The sequence below is a fragment of the Macaca nemestrina genome, chromosome 3 (assembly GCF_043159975.1).
Source record: "Macaca nemestrina isolate mMacNem1 chromosome 3, mMacNem.hap1, whole genome shotgun sequence".
Lineage (NCBI taxonomy): Eukaryota > Metazoa > Chordata > Mammalia > Primates > Cercopithecidae > Macaca > Macaca nemestrina.
Window position 1 is genome coordinate 83345737 of NC_092127.1, and position 20809 is coordinate 83366545.

The window sequence follows — 20809 nt, forward strand, 5'->3', positions numbered from 1 at the left end:
ATGCTAGTTACCAGTACATCTCTCTTTGAGCACATGGGCAAGAGTCTGTCTTGGGCAAATACCTAGAAATTCATTTTCTGAGTCTCTGATGTGTGCATCTTCAACTTTACTAGGTGTTGTCAAGTTGTTCTCTAAACTAGTGATTCCAAGTACATTCTCACTTGTACACTGAGATTAAACATTTAATGTATTCATTACTTTTTCCCCTCAGTCTCTTGGACTGGAAATGGTATGTTAGCGTGATTTCAATGATTACATTTCCCTGAGTATAAATGAAGCTTAGAATTTTAAAACTGTGAATTGCTTCTTTTTCTGATGAACATTTTTGTATTAAAATGTTTTTGTATTGATTTAATGTCAATGATTATATAGTCTGGACGGTGATCCTTTGTGTACTATCTCTTTGTTTTGTTCATGGAGTTTTCTTCCTCCATAGCATTTACTTTTTACTCTGCACCTTTCTTTTTAATTTACTAATACAAATATACGACTTTTGAAATAAATATCAGAAAATAAAACAAAAATAAATAAAGTGATTGGATCATTTAGTTCTAAAGTACTGCTGTGGCTTTAATGTCAAACTGAGATTTAATATTAGGAGTACAATGCCAACTAAGAACTTATATGAACACAAATCACACTGAGGGAGGACCCACAGCCTAGCTCAATGCATTACTACCTCTGGGATGTATAGGAACCATGTAATTATCCCTTCTGTTTTGAAATTTTACATTAAATACTAATTTTTTATTTTAGTTTACAAATATTTAACAACAATTTGTTAATTCTAGAAAGAAGTATACTTGCTCACATCAGTAGAGAAATTATTGCCCCCAAAGCTCCATTCTCTGTGTGCTAGAACCAGATTAATCCAACATACTAGATGGCCCCCGTCACCTGGATCTACCCCTTTCCTGGATGCTTTCAGGATTCGCTTCCCACTGCTACTGCAACGTGGCCATTTCTCCTTCTTACAACACATATTTCCAGTGACAGGAGGACTATATGCAATGGGTATCTGCATCCCACAATATGTCACCAGAATTGCAGTGGTCCAATGAAGTTGAGTATACGGCTGCTTGATTTATTTTTTACATTTCATTTTTTGTGCCTCTTAATCTTCTCCTTAACCCAGCTGACAAGGCAAAACCACACTCTTCTCCCCAGCTTCTAATTTTAGATTTCAAATGATCAGTTCACTGCAGCTGCTATAACTACTTAAACATTCTGATTCTCAGAAACATAAAGTGAACACGCCAATAATGGAAAACAACCAATTCATCATGTCTCTTCCTACCTAAATCTTTCCTTCTTTTAAGTTCATTGATGTTAACATTAATGTCCTTCACAGCAGCAAAAGCATCATCCAGTGCTCTGTAATCTGGGTGAGAGGGAGGGGTGGAATTCCGAAGTTCGCATAGTAATAGGGGGTATTTCATCACACGTTGAATTGGTTTGATCATCAAAGAGCCCATGTCCAGTAAGTTTGGTTTGCCTCTACAATACAGATAAATGATATCGTTTCACAAACATTTGTTTTATTAACTCATTTTCATTTTTGTGTGTTTTTATGATTACTTCTAAAACTTTTTCTCTTCTTTTCCATTTGTATATCTAAAATTTCTAAACAAAAGCAAGAACAAAAGATGACAGAAAGAAGCAAGTCTGAAAGACCCTACTATGAAACAAAAACCTAAAAGAAACAAGTATATCTTTCCACCAAATGGTCTGAAAGCATGATTTTCATCCATATGCCATGTACAGTTTACAAGGTTTTTAATAATTGGCTTTATAATATAATGGGAAACAATTTCAGAAAGTATTTTACCATGACAACACAGAAAAATGCATTTTTCTGATGGCATTTTTGTGATTATTATTGAGGAGAATAACCATTTAAAAATCTAAACAGAGACTTGCAAGGTATAGTCAAAAGGAAGTCTTGGCCTCTCTCTTCCACCAAATTGAGAAGTTGCATTTACAATGTTTTGGAGATTCTACCACAGTCCCCAAAAGGGACTTCTGATGAATGTGATAATTCTCTAGTTATTATTATTACTATCCCTGTCACTAATCATTGCTATCACACAGTGACATTCCATGTGGAATTCTTAGTCAACAGATCTTCAAATGACTATACAAAAGTGAGACTTGTGCCTGACTTTTCCTTTAGCAACTTCTGAGACGAGGTTGGAGCCATTCCAACCGGTTAGGCAGTTCACAGGAGGGGAAGAAGCTACAAGCGTGGTCATGCCATTGTCTGACCCACTCTCATTGATCATTCAGACACAAGGCAGTGATTTCTGAAAGCTTCTTTATGCAGAGACAAGTAAAGATACACTGTAGATAGGAAATACAGACACTGTTTTCAAATCCCAATAGGTGGATGTTTTATACTTCAATAATTTTTTAAAGTATTACTATGGATAAATGACTGACCATATTATTATAACAGTAAAACAGCTGTACAAACATTGAACAAAATTAGAAAAGTCGCATCATTAGAAAGGGTCGGGGGCCAGACACAGTGGCTCGGGCCTGTAATCCCAACACTTTGGGAGGCCAAGGAAGGCAGATTACTTGAGCCCAGGAGTTCAAGACCAGCCTGGGGAACATGGCAAAATCCCACTCTAGAAAAAATTTCAAAAGTCAGCCAGGCACAGTGGCATGCACCTGTAGTCGCACATACACGGGAGGCTGAGGTAGGCAGATTTTTTAAGCTGAGGAAGTCGAGGCTGCAGTGAGCCACTGCACTCCAGCCTGGGCAATAGAGTGACAGCCAGTCGCAAAAAAAAAAAAAAAAAAAAAAAAAAAGTAGGAAGGCATCTTAGAGACCATCTAATTAATTTCATTTGATAAATAAGAAACAAAAGAATGTATTATCACATGTACATGCACACATGTGCAGAAATACACACGCACATACATTCACAAATGTAACCTAGTCACTATCACATCTCTCCATTTGATTTTATCATATCACTGATCACTATCTGGAATCATCTTGTTTCCCTGTTTGCCAGTTTATGATCAGTTTCCCTGTCACCACTATACCTCCCGCATGGCATACAGTATTCTCTCAATGCATATTTGTAGACTGAGAAATGATAGAGTTCTTAGATTTTCTGTAATGTGCTTTTATTTTATACTGAACATTTTTTCCAAAAATGTGAATAAATGACTGAGGAATTTTGTTCACATGCAGAGAAAATGATGATAGCGTAAGAGAGACAAAGACTAAAGCAAACCCAAAGGCAACATTTTTTAAAAAAGAAAACCAGAATAAATATTAAAGGTCTGCAAGGGAGTAAAGAGTTGCTTTAATAGGCTGTATCTTCTACTTCATACCTATTTGCACCAAATCTATTAAGGAAGAAAAAGAGGAAGGTAAGGAGAGAAGGTGACAGAAGGGGAAGGAGGCAGAAAGCGGGAAAAAGAGAGACTCGGAAAGAGGGAGGGAAGGAGAGACTGATTATTGGTTTCCAAGAGGACTGAGTGAAGTAGATTTTTAAAATAAATCTGTTATAAATATTGAAAACTGTTTTCAGTATTTATACTGAAAAAATAACTAAAAAAAAAAAAAAAAACCCCAAAAGGTATTTTCTAACTGATGGCATATCAGTAGCAAAACCTTTAAATATAAAGCACATTTTCTTTTTTTTTTTAATTTATTTATTATTATTATACTTTAAGTTGTAGGGTACATGTGCAAACGTGCAGGTTTGTTACATATGTATACTTGTGCCATGTTGGTGTGCTGCACCCATCAACTCGTCATTTACATCAGGTATAACTCCCAATGCAATCCCTCCCACATTTTCTTATATATCGTAAGCAGAGATTCTTCAATAATACAACAGTTTAGTCATTTAAGTAGAAATAATTCCCTTAAATAAGAACAAGTCAAGGATATGAAAGGTATTAACTTGATTAGAGGAAATCATATTATCTATATGAATATAATCAGAATTTCTTCTGAGTTTTTTATTATCAAATGTTAGCGTATTTAATTTTTTAAAATCACTAAAAGACTTTATATCAAAATATAAATATAATCAAATATTTAAATCAATATAAATTCAACTTTAATAAAATAGTTTATTAGTGTGGTCTTTTGTCATATATGTGCTTTTGCTTTAATTATAAAAAACAAAAACCCAGATGTGCAGCCATCTTGCAGGAATTCCCCTCCCACCATCCTAGAGATTATCTTTGTTTCTTTCTTTTGTTGGTGCTTCCTCATTTAGGCGGAGTACATCCTTCAGTAGTTTCTTCTATTCCTCACAGAATGCATGGGAAGTGAAATGTTAAGAACTTTAACTTTAAATGTTAAGAACTTCCCTCATTTCTTTCTTATCCAGATCTATCAAAAAACCAACTTAGGCTCTTTAGTTTTGTCTAGATTGTATCATTACTTTTTTCATCACTCTTTGGGATCAAAGTTCTAGCTCTCCCTTTTATATTTCAAATGACAATAATATTAATTATAAATGATTGTTGTTTCTCCTAAAAAAGTCATAAATACAAATCTTAAGAAAGGCATTCTCAAAAATGAGAAATCTCCCAGACACTTTTGTGTCTGGAGATATATTTGAGACAGTTGCCCAAGTGATGAGCAATGATATTCGGATATCTGCATCACACAGAGAAGCAATATGGTAGAAAAGATAGAGGGAGTGTTATAAGATAATAATACTCCATGCTTTCAATGCCACAAAATTCACCCCATCTAATCTCCCACAGTAAGATTAAGTTCTGATAATCATGCGAGGCAGATGAGTCCTATGTGTGGTATAATCCATCTCAGCCAGGAAGTCAATTATCCCATGACTCCCCACAGTAAGTAAACAAATGTGTAACAATTGTCCATACATGTTGGGCCAAAAACTAAACTACTTATTAATTTGTAATTCTATTTCATCTTCCTCTGTCTTATCATGAATATTTTGGCAAGTATTTAGTGCCAAAGTAGCTACACTAATCTCATTACAAATTATTTTTGGATCTTTACAAAGTCAAGTAAACACAGCTGGCTTTGTTTTAGCAGCATCCAGTTTTGCTGCAGAGTTTCACATCAAATACAAGAAAAAAGTACAATGAAAATTAAAATGACATTTAAATAGTATAAACACTATGCTGGAAAACAAAAAAAATTAGATATTAAACATGCAATACATCTAATTTCTTAATGGGAAGGAGAAAATAAGTAAAAAAAAGAATAATTATGTAACTATTAACTATATTACTTTGAATTTCCTTTATTTCATGATCACAAACATCCTAAATTTAATATTTATTTTACAGTAGCCACAAGCATCTATGCTGTCACTGAGTTTTTTTCAATTTATTCTCCTTCTAAAACACCTAAGTTAATTTTAAAGGAAACTACATATTGTTACACAAATAAACTAACAGCTTTTGTCATAAATAAAAGATAATAGTGAAAATAAATACATAATAATTATAATTAAATTAGAAGATATAAAGGAGATAAATGAATAGTAATTGATGTAACAGACCAGAGAGAACCAGTGAAATGGTAAGGCAATGTTTAATCATTTTGCAAATGTTAATCAATTAGAGGCACTGGTTACTCATGGAAATAGGGAATGAGGGATCAGATACCAAAATAAGGAGGGTCCATTGAAAATCTGCTTAAGAAAGTGTCTAATTCTTACAAGTGTTGGAGATAATGTTTTGAAACTTTCCAAAGAGAAGAACACACACACGAAAGAATAGAAAATAGAAAAAAAAATGAGAAAATTAGAGGACTAGTCTAGGAAGCTCATCATCTACTAATAAGAATCACAGGAAGGTAAAACAAAGCAAATAGGAGGAGTAAATAGTGAGTGAAATAATTCAAGAAAAAGACAGGAATTTGCAGGTTAAAAGAACTCACTAAGTGTCCAGCACAATGGAAGAATGGAGTCACACCTTGGAATTCATGAACTTCAGAGTACTAAGGACAAAGAGAAGACTCCATAATCCTTCAGAGAAAGAAATAAGCACATAGGCATTAATGCATGGTTAGGAATCAGAATGTTTCAGATTTCTAATAGCAACTCTGAAAGCTAGAAAATGATAAAGAATTACCTCTAAATTCTGAAGGGAATGGTTTCCAATTTAGAATTCAATACCAAGTAAAACTACAAACCAAGTGTGAGACTAAAAGAAAAGTATTTCAGATACAAAGTTCTCAACATTTTACTTCCCATGCATTCTGTGAGAAATAGAAGACACTATTGAAGGATGTACTCCACCAAAATGAGGAAGAATCAACACAGGAAAGAGGCAAAGAGAATCTCCAGGATGATGAGAGGGGAATTCCTACAAGATGGCTGCACCCAGTGTCACCAGTCCAAGCTCAACTGGACTGAAGACTCTGGAAGGGGCTCTTTTGCGGAGATGAAATTGATAGCATACATAATGCATCTGGTTGTCTTGAAAGATGACTTAGTTAACTGGCTGTGAGTTTAAATGAAGAACAAGAAGATGCAGAGAAAGTAGATGAAGTGGAGGGGGAGGAGGGCACAATGAAAACGATAATCAGCAATTGTTAACTTATAGAAAAATAAGTAATCACTTCGAGGTTTAGCTCTGAAAAGAAATTTACTTAGATATAATAATTCAGACATTGATTATTGCTCTAACAAAATTACAATGTAACCACTTGGGGGAATGGAGAAATGGAAAAAGCATTTGTGTGTGTGCTTGTTGTGTAGAGGAGATAGGGATAGTAAAGAGAAATAAATTCTTGTCTTCCACAGGAGAAAGTTAATAGATAATATCTAAAAAGAAAACAACCAAGCATGTTTTTAAAGTAATAAAGATAAATACCAAAATAGTCAGCTGAAGATGTGAAAATAATGTATTCTAATGAGAATTTAGGGGCTGGTAGGAAAAGAGGGGATTACTATTTTTCTTGACAAATCTTGCAGAATGATTTGGCTATTGAAACATGGCTATATACCATTTTTTTCATAAAACTTTTTTTATAAAAAGGGAATATGCAAGAATACTCAAAAAATTGTAAAAGAAAACTACTGAGCTGAGACTAATGATACTGAATATTAAAATATATTATAAAGTTACAAAAATACAAGCAGTTTGGTATTGATACATATATGGACAAATGAGTAGCACAAAATAGAAAATCAAGAAATAGATACAAATATGTATAGAAATTGAGTACATGGTAAATTTGACAATCCTATTCAGTGGGAAAAAATGAATTATTCAATATCAGATGTTATGAGAATTAGCTAGCCATAAATAAAATAAGAAAAATGGATTTTGGCCTCATTCTTTACACTAAAATAATTTCAAGATAGATCAAATATTTAATCTAAAAATTAAACCATATAGGAATTTGAAGAAATCATAGGATCATCCTTTATAAACTAACACTGGAATTTCTAAGGAAGACACAAAATCTGAAAGACACAGTAGAAAAAAAGTGATGTCTATTTAAAAATTTAGCTCTGTAAAATTTTATAGATTAAAAACAGAGCCCAAAACAGCCATAAACTATATTAAAAGTCAGATGATAAACTGGAAAAATTATATATAATACATAAGACAAAGTTTAATATGCACTAATTAAGAGACATTATAAACGTATTAGAAAAAGATGAACATCTCAGTAAAAGTGAATAATCATGTAAAAACATCATGCATTAGAAATGAAATAGAAATAGTTAAGTACATAGCAAAAATGGAGATTAAAATAACAGGATACCATTTGGGCCTATACATTACAAGTTATAAAGATACCAATATTATTTGTATCTAGTATTGTCAAGTAGTGGATAAATGAACAATTCACATAAGAGTAGTGGGAATGTAAATTAGCTCAGCTTTTTTGGAAATGTTCTGACAATAAGTATCAAAAGTCCTTTGATCTAGCAATTTCACTTTCAGAAATTGATCAAAAAATCAGATTATTGTACCAAGATCATATACAAAAATAAACTTATGACATCAATAAGACAGACACAATTCAACTGTCGTAAGGGTTGGGTAAACTAAATTATGGCGTATATATCAGACAGAATATTATGCAAGTATAAAACAATGTGGATTTATATTTACTGATATGGAAAGATATTCACAAGGTATTGATGATGAATGAGGTAGCAAGTCGACATACAGGAAGTATACAGTGTTCCTATTTTAGTCAATGTATGTGTGTAAAGAAAAAAATATGGTGAAGTGAGGGACTCACTGCAATGCTACAATAGTTAGCTTTGGAATGTGACTGCTGATTGTCTTTACTGTCCTCATTTTTATTTTCCTTTTTTTGCAGTGTTTCTTCAATAATTTTTAAAGTACAAAGAAAAGAGAAAATAATTTATAATATTTTGTGATTAATAGGAACCTTGAAATCCAAGGTGAGAATAGCTAGTCTGACAGGGAATACATACAGAAAAGAGTGAAAGCATAAAGATAACAAAACACTGCATTTCTGAAGATAGCTGTGTTTAGAATAGGCATTTTTTTCTTGCTTTTAGTGGGAAGTTGTATGATTCCTGTCACTTTAATACTGTCTGATGTTTGCATGAGGTTATAATTCAAAGTAAACATTTTAGAAAATACAAATATCTTTCACTTTGCATTTTTTAAAAGGTAGATTAAAAAAACACTAAAAACAGATAATTTTTGATTGCCATAAGTTAGGGATTTTTGAATGCCATTTAAAAACCCACATCTTGTACTCTTAAATGCCCTTTTGGCTGCAACATTGCTGGCCTTTGCCACTAAAGAGGCCAATAATTACACAGCACTTGACATTGCCTTTTGCCCTTTCCTGTAGCAGTATGTGTGCTTCATGACCTGAATGAAAGGAACAGGAAGAAAAATAATTCATAGCAAACTTGGCTTTGATGTGCATCCAGCCACATGCTGGGATTGCTCTTCTTTTTTAGTTCTTGATGTATAGAATAGTCTAGAGGGAGCAGACACAACCTGGCTAACTCCTACACAGCAGGATTGTGGCAAGTGCTAGGGCCATTTTTAAGCAAGTGTTTCAATACAATGAACTGTTTAAGTATTCTGTATGGAGAAGTCTGTGCATGCTAACTATACTAAGAAGAATATCTCCCTCTTCTCCTCTGAATCTCTCTCTCCTCTCTCTTTATTTTGTTTCTTGGTTCCAAAGACCTAATGTAAGCTTTAGAAAAAGAAACCTAAGCAGAATTTGTAGCACATGAAGTTCTTCTCTAACCACTCAGTAATGCAAAACTCCAGTCCTTGGCACAATGCCAGGGACACAGGCTCTATAATGAGGCAGTGCCATTTCCCACCCCACATCAACTCTCTTTGAAGAGAAGCCAGGAGGCCGAGGCACCTCTTCGAATTCAAATGAGCCTAGATTTGGAAACTCATTAGACAAATCTACTCATATCTGTTTATCCTGTAGGATAGTTTTTCCTTTTGAAAAAAAAAAAGAAAGAAAAGACTGATAAAGTGAGAGAACTGGTTGCCTGTGTGGTGTCTCAAAAATCAGCTTCTCAACTTGACTGAGATATACTGCCTTGGTCTACAGATCTGTATGATGCCTGATTCCTTCACTTCAGTTCCAGAATTCCGTTCTCACTGTTGCTCTGCACCAAAATATGAATGACAGGTATTTGCTGCTTACATTAATATAATTTACATTTTGTTAACTTTTTATTTCTTGATATAAACTCTTAGGAGTTTAAAGTACATACACGCACAAGCAAACACACACTAGAAGCTTGGGACCTTAAAGAGTTGCTCATCATAAGCCAAACACGTGCCTGTTAAATAAATTTGAGTTTGTATTTAAGTCAATTTCATCCTTTCAGCTTTAATCAGCCTGGACACACTTTTCTTCTAGAATAATGGAACTCTTTCAGAGTGTTTGTATGTGCTGTTTTCCTAGAATAATTTCTATATTGTTCTAGTAACCAACTATTTCACCTTAGTATTTCATTTTCATGCTATAATGTGTATGACTTTTTTCTTCATAAATCATACAAGACCCCAAATTAGAAGAAATCTAATATTTTCATAAAATAATCTTTTCTTATGCATTCATCTATGGAAACTTCAAATACATTATGATATTAATCTGAGATTTTGAAAAGACTAATATGTTTCATAGAAAGAATTGTTTTTGGACACATTAAGATTCCCAAACATATGTATGATGAACAATTCCCAAAGACTTTCTGGCATGAGCTTATATATTGGGATTCTTCTAAAAGGTTTGGTAAAGTATATGTGATAATAATTTAATAAGTAAAATATGCACCAATAATGGAGTAAATGCCTTTTCAATCTTGGATTATTTATTAAAAGCAATACTCATGATTAGAAAAATCAGAAATTCTGATTTGGACAGGAATAGTCAGCTGCATTTTCTCATGATTTTTATATTTGATTTATATTATTTTAGAAAGTACTTACTCTTGCATGTATATTTTCCTGTAAGAGAAGAAAAAGAAAGTAAATTCATGTAAATCTGTATATTTAAGGTAATATACAAACATTATAAATCTTTTAAAATTTTTTTTATGTAAAATAAAAGTAATAAGTAATTTTCATGAATGCCTTATAGAAGTAGTCTCATTATTTTATAATCATGTCCCTAACAAATAAAGAAGATGAAAATTTTTATCTAAAAGCCTCAAATGGCTATGGATAAATAAAATAATATCCTGTGTTTATTATCTGATCACTGTGGCCTTTGGTTTCCAACCATTTGGAGTACAATAAATGTTTTCAATATAAAAAATTTTATGATCCATCCCATAATAATAGATGGTCTTTTTACATTCAGTGATTGAGGAAAAATTTAATAAGTGCCTAAGCTGCATTTTGTAAAATTTAATGGATTTAATAATAAGTTTTTTTCCATTAATCTCAGTACTTTGTATATGTGGGAAATGGTGGGGGACATGTGTGAAGCAACTGTTTTCTCAATCTTCAGATATGCTATATGAATGAATTGCTAGACATCTTAATATAACTAGGTTTTGCTGAGTCTAAGACCTATTAGATGGGAATCAAGTACAGAATTATAATTTTTTAAAAAATCAGCAGCTGCTATAATTTTAGGCAATTATTCACGACTGTTTAAAGAACTCTCCTATTGCAATGAAAGAAACACCACCACCACCTCCTGCCCAGTATTTCCTTCCAATCATTTACTTTAGGCTCACACGCTTCCTTCTCTCCTCTGCTAACAGGAAATTTTATTTGTCAAATATGCTTTGTGGATCATAGGTCAGAAAATCTGTGGAAGAAAATGAATCCAAATAAAAATGCAATTTTTCATGCAAACAAATAAGTGAATAATGTGATCATAAAGGAACCAAAACACGTACATTGAATTTGAAAGAGAAGGTTATTTTTTAAACTTCTATAGAAAACATGATTTTTTTTCTATTTCATTTATTTCAGCCAAGTAAAACCTAAATATCATAACATAAATTCAACATTGTGTTTATGTAGTATAACACTTTATGAAAGGAAATCTGACAGATTTTCCAATAGGATAAAACCACAGTCTGTGGAGTAGGGGCACTATATTGTAACATCTTTTTATTTGTTCGTCATTTAAAAAAAAATCTCTTTTAGGCTGAAATTTTGCAGAAGCTAATCCCAAACAAAGGCAATTCAGGGAGGAAGAATTTAAATTGTGTCCATTTACCCTTTTATGGGATAAAGTAATTTAATATATCTATCACTATACCTCCTACCATTATGAGCACATTATAATTTGACTCACAATTAACAAGTTTTCATGTGACTATTCCTTAAGGATTATAGTCTTTGTTCAAACATGATGCCATATAACAAGGAACTGAAGGGCTTTCCAAAAGTGATTTTAATTTTTACTTGGAACACTCCATTAGAATAATGAGTATAAAATGTGGTGAACAAATTGAAATGTATTCCTTTGGATTTTGCATTGCATGAGCTGTTATCTTCCTCCCTGAATGGAGAAGCTCCAGGAGTAATGTGAGCAGCCAAAGTGCCCAGATGACTAGAAGTTAGAAGTTTTCCTCCTGGTGATGATGGCCTTGATTAGCAAGAAGAAAAATACAGATACATTTATAACAACTAGACATGAAGCTAGAAATGTGTCTTCCACCCATTGAAAAACTTAGAAAATCCCCTTCATTCTTCATTCTCTTTCTATTACAAAATAAACAGATCTCTGGGGCCTCTGAAATGCAGCAGGGACTTTAGTGGTATTTATAAATGGAAAAGCAGAAAAAGGAGGCAGCAGACAGGCTATTCTAATTATAGCTACATTTGCATTTATAGCCACGCTATCTTTCACTTTCCTCATACAGATCAGAAACCTTAAATAACCCCAAGAAGGCTAAGTAATAAGATCTTTAGCAAATAACTTCCATAACTTTGGAGACTATTTTAATACGGTATTTCACACAATCTTAGGGGTCACTAATTTGACCGTCAAAACTTCTTGTTGAATAAATAAAAACTTGCTAATTTCCAATTTGTAGGCTATAGATGCAGATGTGTATTTGCTTTTGGATAGTCTTAGGATCTTTTCTTTTTGAAGGTCTCCAAACTCTGAAATTACTGCTTAGATTGTATCAGTACTGATGAAAAAACCCAGCTGCTTCAGGGGAAGCAGCAAGTGAGTACTGTAGACACGATTTCTCCCTCTAATGTAGTTCTTAACTTGAGTGTGTACGGAAAATCACCGGAGGGGGCTTGTTAAAACAGCAGACCCTGAACTGGGCCACCAGAAATACTATTTTTTTTTTTTGGTCTGAGGCAGAGCATAGGAATCTACTTTTAATACACGATCTTGGTGGATCTGGCGCAAGGGAACTCACACACGGAAAAATATTGCCCTCACGTTGTGAAAGTATTCAACATTATTCTCTCTTTTGAAAGATCATTGGCTTCAAAGAATAATTGAAAGTTAGAAACTTGGGTCTTTTACAGAACCAGGTAATATCTCTGCTACTCTTCTGGGAATTAGTCTTGAACTGCAGCCACCGTGAAAGCTTCTGGTGTTATTTAAATTAATTCTTGTATTGTTATTAAACTTTCCACATGGTGTTGTTTATCTCCTCAACTAGAGTTTGTGTTTCTGGGAGGCAAGAACTATGCTTATATATTTTTTAAAAATATTTTCAACATTATTTAGCACTCTTATTAAATATTTATTAGGCCCCCAATAAACATATTGCAATTTTGGTTTAAAAAACAGCCTAAATTGCTTTAAAATCCACCTTAACTTCTGAGGCATGAAGCCACCTCTCTCGTGGATATTGCTTCGAACAAAGATTTCCAGTATCGCCTTGTACAGGATAAAATGGAGGCCACACCTAGTATTTATTAGAAATTGGAAACTGAACTTGGGCTGTGTTATCTAGCCACAAGGAAAAGGCAGAACGACAGTAATAGCTTTGACTGATTACTTGGCAAGGGAAACCAAGCCCTTAGGGTGTTCCAGTCTCTCTTTGGCCTATAAACCTGTTTGAAAACCTGTTTGAAAACCTGTTTCTCAGAATTTAAAGCTTAGCTCGATTGAGGTCAGTATTATAGTAATACCAATAATTCTACTGCCCTCAGCCTTCAGGCAGACCAGTACAATCCATCATTAACTTTATTTTCATGGAAAGGCAACTTTTGGAAAAATAGCTCTAACTTCAGCTATTTTATTTGATTTTCTTTCCCTTAAGAAATAGTTGTGCCAATATTGCTTCTTTCAGATTTTTTGCTTTCTAAACCTTAACACCTTCCAATGCCTGCAACTGTTACCTAAAATCAGAGTAGCTCTAAACACAAAATTTGGGGCATGGCCAGGGGAATTACCTGAAACTTGCAGAAAAAGACCAAATAAGCCATTGGGTCTGAAAATAATTTTCAGTAACTGAGACTTCATGAGGTTCTGAAATTGCCTCTGCCTTTAGCTGCTTTTTGGAGATATGATACTGGGCCATACTGCCTAGTGGAATCTTCTGGCAGTGTCTATTTCTTTCTCTTAAAAGTTAAAAGCTTAATGAATAGTAAACTGATGTCCTTTCCTCTCTGAACAGACAGCTCTACTCCTGGTGAACAGTTAGAAGCACATGCTCAAAGTAGATGTACCACATTCTTTTCAGGCAAGGACCTCCATCCCCAGGGCTGGCTTTGGGGGGTGGTGATCAAAGGTGCTAAATGTTCACTTGTTGTGACATTTCTCCTCTTGGTTCTAGAACCTGAAGAAGGACAATGGCTCCAGCTTTTATTGGATCAGATCTTGCCACTTGTTGAAGGTAGGAAAGGTGTTAGTTCAAACCCAGGATAGCACCATTTCCTTTTTTACCCAAAGGATAAAACACCTGAATATGTAGATGACTGTGCTTCTAATATGTGAATTTATTAAAATGAACACAACTTCAAACTTGAATGTTTCTCTGAATTGATATGCTAACACTGAACTAAGCTGAAAATAGTGAGAAATAATTAACTGGAGCTACTTGCTCATTACATCTTATATTTAAGACTTACCTGATCATACTGAGTTCCTTTGGGCAGAGTCTAAGTCTTATTTACTTTTGTATTCTTAGCACCCAGAGCTAAGCTTGGCATAGCACAAACACTAAATAAATGCTTAAGATTTGGTGACTTGAATTCTTTTCCATGGCATGAATGGTTTAAAACCGCAGTTATTAAAATTTAATGACCAGTAGAGTAATTAAAATTTAATGACCAGTAGAGGGCAATAAAGTTGAAATTTTATTTATTAAAAAAAAAATTCACTGGGCTCATTTTAAACTCACTTTCAGACCCAGTTCTAGCCTGAAACTCTTCCTCCAGAGTAGTATCATGATTTCTCTTTAATGCAGCTAAAAACCTCTTGTACCACATTAGGATCCCCATCCCAGTCCCCACTGGGGATCCCTCTTTCCCCCACCACACAGAGTAAACTGGGGAGGTGTGCTACAGGATCAGACGGGTGTGCACTGACTTATACACCACAGCTCTCTGTGGTTAATTCCTGGTCTAATCAAAATTATTTGACAGTGGATTCTACTTATAAATGAGAGTTTGTAAGAGAGCCACTGGGTAAGATGTGGAGTATGGCAGTGATTTTGGCTTTAAGCTTCATGTGGTAGGAAACTGCATATTCAGTAAGATACCAATTCCATTTAAAAGAATCAGTCCAAGCACATACCCACACTTATGCATATAAATAATATCAGAAGAAAATTATTACTTAAAAAAAATGGTTAATAGTGAAATAGCAAGGGGTTTTTGTCTTACACATACTTTCTTATATTTTTCAGATTTTCACAGTGAATAGATATTTTCTCTAGAAAAGAAAAAGTACATAGTGTAGCACCCCCAGCAATGTTTTAGAGTTGAGAAAGGGGCCGGGCGCGGTGGCTCAAGCCTGTAATCCCAGCACTTTGGGAGGCCAAGACGGGCGGATCACGAGGTCAGGAGATCGAGACCATCCTGGCTAACACAGTGAAACCCCATCTCTACTAAAAAAATACAAAAAACTAGCCGGGCGAGGTGGCGGGCGCCTGTAGTCCCAGCTACTCGGGAGGCTGAGGCAGGAGAATGGCGTGAACCCGGGAGGCGGAGCTTGCAGTGAGCTGAGATCCGGCCACTGCACTCCAGCCCAGGTGACAGAGGGAGACTCCGTCTCAAAAAATAAAAAAATAAAAAAAATAAATAAATAAACAAACAAATAAACAAATAAATAAATAGAGATGAGAAAGGAAGGCATGAGTAATTGTTCTGAAACTCACTTTAGCAAGGCCTGACTTGTCTTCACCAGTCTCCCCACAGTAAGTTTGGGGAAAGAAGACAACCATGCAGAGAGTCGTAGGCCATTCCACTAACTCCATTAACCCATGTGCTCCAGTGGTCACAGGGCCACATGTTATCTCATATACTCCTTGAACTACGTGGGGCCAGGCAAGCTACAATAGCTTTAAGAAGAGGCTTTTCTTCCACATTTTATATTTTGATATTGCATTTTTCAATCTCTGCAGCACTCTAAATCTTCTCCCATGTTATTTTTAGTGATTCTCACAGGGGAAAAAAAAAAAGTCAATCAGGGCTTCTGGCATGTCAGCTTTTTATAAAGGGAATGCAAAGCAGAGCTCCCAGCAAGCCTCATAAAACATAGGATTTATGGGAGATCTTTCATCTACACCCATTTAAAAAGCTCCCTGCTGGGCGACTGAGAGGAGATGGGAATCATCATTTGAAGAGGCCTTACTTTAAGGACTGGATACAGTGGCTCAAATGTTCCTTCAGCTCTTCTTCCTTTTCATAGGACTCCAGTATACTACGTGCTTCATCATGTTGATAGCAGTAAATTTTATAAATATCTTCCAGTGGCCCTTTAATCTGCAAGAATACTTCTCCTGATAAATGCAAAACAAAGGCAAAATGACATCATCTGACAAAGCTGGCACTTCCCATGATTATTTTCAACAATGTTGACTCATGTCAAAAAGTTGGACGGGAACTACTTTATCCCCAGGTTATTCAGGAAGCGTGGAAAACATTGAGTGATTTTTTTTTTCCTTTTCTTTCTTTTCCTTCCTTTTTCCTTCTCTCCCTGCTTTCCTTCTTTGCTCCCTCTCTTTTTCTGTCCTTCTTTTTTCTTTTCTTTTATAAAACAAAGGATGAACAAGTTATCAGAGATGGGCAACAAAAGAAAGGTGGTTTTCTCAAAGGTGACTTTACATACAAGGTCGATGTGCAGAATTGTGATTAAGAGTTGCAGTGTGGCCAGGTGTGGTGGCTTATGCCTATAATCCCAGCACTTTGGGAGGCTGAGGTGGGCAGATCACGAGGCCAGGAGTGTGAGACCAACCTGGCCAATACAGTGAAACCCTGTCTCTACAAAAAATACAAAAACCAGCCAGGCGTGGTGGCAGGTGCCTGTAGCCCCAGCTACTCGGGAGGCTGAGGCTGGAGAATCGCTTGAACCTGGGAGGCGGAGGTTGCAGTGAGCCGAGATTGTGCCACTGCACTCCAGCCTGGGTGACAGAGCAAGATTCTATCTTCAAAAAAAAAAAAAAAAGTTGCAGTTTAGAGTTGGTGTGTATGGATTTGAGTCAGGCTGTGCTACAGACTGGCATTGTGACTTGAGCAAGTTGTTTTAACTCTTTAAACCTGATGACACCAATATACTCAATTTAGAAAGTCATTGTAAAAATTAAAAGAGGTGGTATTTGTAAAGTTCAGAGTATAGTAAATACATATGAAATGCTCAAAATGAAGCAGTTTTTTATTAATTTATAAGAGGTACAGAAGGCGAAATTTCAGGTGTTGGGTAAGTTATTTTTCAATATTTACTGCACTAATATTTCCTGAGGCTCTCTCAAGGGCACGCAATGGAGTTTAGAGAAATAAAATATTTCCTTCTATGTGATAATAAAAAAGGTCATATTTTAAAAATAAGTTTAATACTGTGAACCAAGGTTATGACTGTATATTCATAAAGCAACTTAGGCTAATTGTATCTAGGCATTTAATGAATCCTTTTTGATATTATGATAAAATAGGGTCTATAACTGGTGGCTAAAGTAGATACTGGGCAATAGTTTGATTTGATCTCACACTTCATTACTTAAAGATGAGTACTATGCATCCACTACACGATCCAGCACAATACATTAAATTATTTGGCAGATACCCAAGAAATATGTGACAGGGTCAGCTCTCAAAACATTGCAAATTTGAGATTGATAATGACTTGGTGGCTGAATTAATTGGGATGGCTGAATAGATTGACAGTGATCTGGACCTATTAATCTGGACCTATTATAGTTAACAGGAGTAACTCATTCTTTCCACAGAAATAAAAGTGCCCTTAATATTCAACATGTTTTTCACACATTAACTTCCTACTTGCATGAAGAGATAAGAGGTTATTTATCCATATTAATTAAGGATTAATAAATCTGAGTTTGAAAGAAATAAATGATTTTCCCAAAGTCCTGTCTAGAGGTGGAAAGGCAGAATTAGAGGCCATAGTCTTATTTTTCCCTTGGATTTTAGCACGTACCCCACTCCAGCTATGCAATTCAGAGCTTTGCTGAGCACTGTATGAGGTGATGCACTTGGAAAGAACACTAAACTTGAAATCAGAAACAATTTAGGGTTTGTGTGGGGAAATTGGAATGACTTTTCAAAATTTCAGTAGCTTTTAGGGTACAAGTGGTTTGGGGTTACATGGATGAATTATACAATCGGAGAATGATTTTTTAAATAAATTATTTGAGTTTTAGTGCCTTCATTTTATTTGTAAAATTAAAATAATAGTTAGCTATTGAGATTCATTTGAGAATGAAATGGGATGATAGATATAAAAAGTGCCCACCACTGACTAGTTGCTCAAGAATTGTCATTTGTCGCTTAAGGTTGCTTTGCTACCTCTAGAATTAAAAGACTAACACTTTTAAAGCATCACATTCTTTTCTAATTTATTTACAGCCAATAAAAGATTTTTCCTTTTCATTATGTGGGATTTTCCTGTGATTATATGATTATGGTTAGACTCTGAGGTAACGTGAAATAAGGTGCACACATGCAAGTATGTGTGTGTGTTTATGTGTGTGTGTGTTTTAAGGTTTTTGTTTGTTTGTTTTAGTAGTGCTTTTTGGGGGCCTATAAGAAAACTCAATAACTGTGATCATCTTTGGAGCTGAAGGATACAGGATTCTTGTTTTGTTTCTAATATTCTACAGAGTTCATCCTTCAACTAGTGTAGGTCATATAGATTTGTTCTTCAAGACTGATAACAACACAAACAGTAAGAAATATCAAGTAGAGGAAAGAAAACAAAATAGGACTGTGACTGAATTTAGGGTTGGGCCTAAGATGAAGGGAGTCTCCCAGTAGTAGAACTAGGTAGCAAATGGGAACTAGTGGCTTAGGCTGGGAGGGCTCAGAAGTGGGACTGGTGACAGGCTTAGATCACATACTTAGCTGGACACTCAGCAGCAAGTCGACAACAGTGGACCTGCATACACACAGACCAACACAAGATGAAGCTGTAAATAAGTGTGCTCACTATAAAGAAGCTAAAAGCAGAGACTAAAAGAAGGTAAGGACAATCTCACAAATCCACAAGGTGATCAAATCAGAAAGTCAAAAAACAAGAACTAAAACACTTGTCTTTATACACAACGAACCCACTAATTGCAAATTCTCTTGAATTTTCTTTAACAGGAGTGGTCTAGTTTGAAAGAATTTATAGCTCTTCCTTTAACAGAAGAATCTTTTTTTCCCCCTCTTTTCTAAGTAAAATTCTGTTGAGGCTCTAATAATAATTATTAAAGTTAAAAGATATTTAAGTACTCTAATTGAAAGTCACTTATTCACCCAAAGGCCAAGTACAACACTAGCAGGCAGAATATTTTATTTCCCTCCCAGCCCTACCAATGTATTCTGCTTCATAATAGTGCAGATGAAGCAGTGTGTCTTGCAGCAAAAAGTGATTCTGTTTCCACGGTAACATAACTCTCGGCTGCGTTTCTTTAGTGATGAAGGACAACTGCTCTGTCTAATGTACGTGGGTTTGAGGGGATGATTCGGAGCAGAGAAGGGACTAAGCCAAGACCATTAAAGGTAATTTCACTTGTGGTTGCCTGTCACAAAGGCACCAGAATCCTATAAAATAAATAAAACTAGCGTGTTCTTCTTTTTAAAAATTCTACAACCCAAGAATTTCTGCATTGGCATCCCCAAAAAGCAATTGCCATGCAAAGGAGAAAAAAAATGCACCCTTTTAAATCTCCTTAGTTATCTTCTTTAAAAATAACTTCCCAAAATATTGATATTATGTCTGGATATCATGACTCCTGTGTTTCAATTTGTTTCCTTTACTGATGTGAATAAACATACACTCCTCTTTCTATTTCCATACCCTCACGTGCAGCCCCGACATGTGCCATACCAAACCAGGTGGCCTCTATAGTATTGTAATCCTGCTCCAAGATGAATTTCCCCTGCAGGTAAGAAAACAAGGGTAAAGTCAGTGATTTTCAAGAGATCTCCTTATCCCGGGTTTTGTTTAGGAAACTGCCATGAAAGGGAAGAGCAGTTGTGTTCCTCAGTTCATCCTTTTTTGAAAATTACTGGATGATCATCATGCACCAAACACTTTGGTAGGTACTGTAGATACAAAGAACCAACTCTTCCTTCAAGAAATTATACAGGGTACCAAGGGAGAGAGAGAAGACTGAACTTTCATTTACCATACTATGTGAAAAGTAAATAAAGTACAGAGGGCCACCTATTCAGCCCTTGGGGAGCTTTGAGCAATGCTCATAACAGTGTACTCTTAAAATAGGACCTCTGAGTGAGTGCAAAAAGCAAGGAGATAGTTGTGCAGAGTAAGGTCTGTTCAGAAAATTGGAATGATCTAGTGTGGCTGGATGGGACCATGTCTGCGAGGAAGTTCCAGAAGGGACTGTAGAGGTGGACTGGGGCCAGATCATGAAGAGCCTTGTGCCACATTAAGGAGGTGGAACTTTCACCTGAAAGTGATGGGGAAGCACCAATGGATTTTAGGCAAGTGACCAGATTGTGTTTTAGAAAAACTATTCTGGTAGTTATTAGTAGGAAAGATGGAATTTCAGGGAAGAGTTGGTGAGATTGAAGAAGATAAACAAATTGAAAGGCTTCTATAATAATAAAATAAATAGACAATGAGGGACTAAAACAGAAAGTTATTGCAGTTAAGAGAGAGTGCACTAGAGTCGACTGCCTGGGTTCAAATCCTGGTTTTACCATTTACTCGACGTGTGACGGTTGGGAAAGTTACTTATCTGTTCCTTAA

The 20809-nt window shown here is 35.2% G+C and overlaps 1 protein-coding gene across 1 annotated transcript in view; it reads right to left on the reverse strand.

Annotated features, from left to right (window-relative positions):
- LOC105486304 (Rho guanine nucleotide exchange factor 38) overlaps positions 1-20809 on the reverse strand; it is a 128376-nt gene that overhangs the window by 30663 nt on the left and 76904 nt on the right. The window contains exons 4-6 of the mRNA XM_024794250.2: positions 16232-16379; positions 10432-10449; positions 1298-1497 (exon numbers count right to left, since the gene is read on the reverse strand). Coding sequence (XP_024650018.2) covers positions 1298-1497; positions 10432-10449; positions 16232-16379 — 366 coding nt within the window. The remainder of the gene's footprint in view (positions 1-1297; positions 1498-10431; positions 10450-16231; positions 16380-20809) is intronic.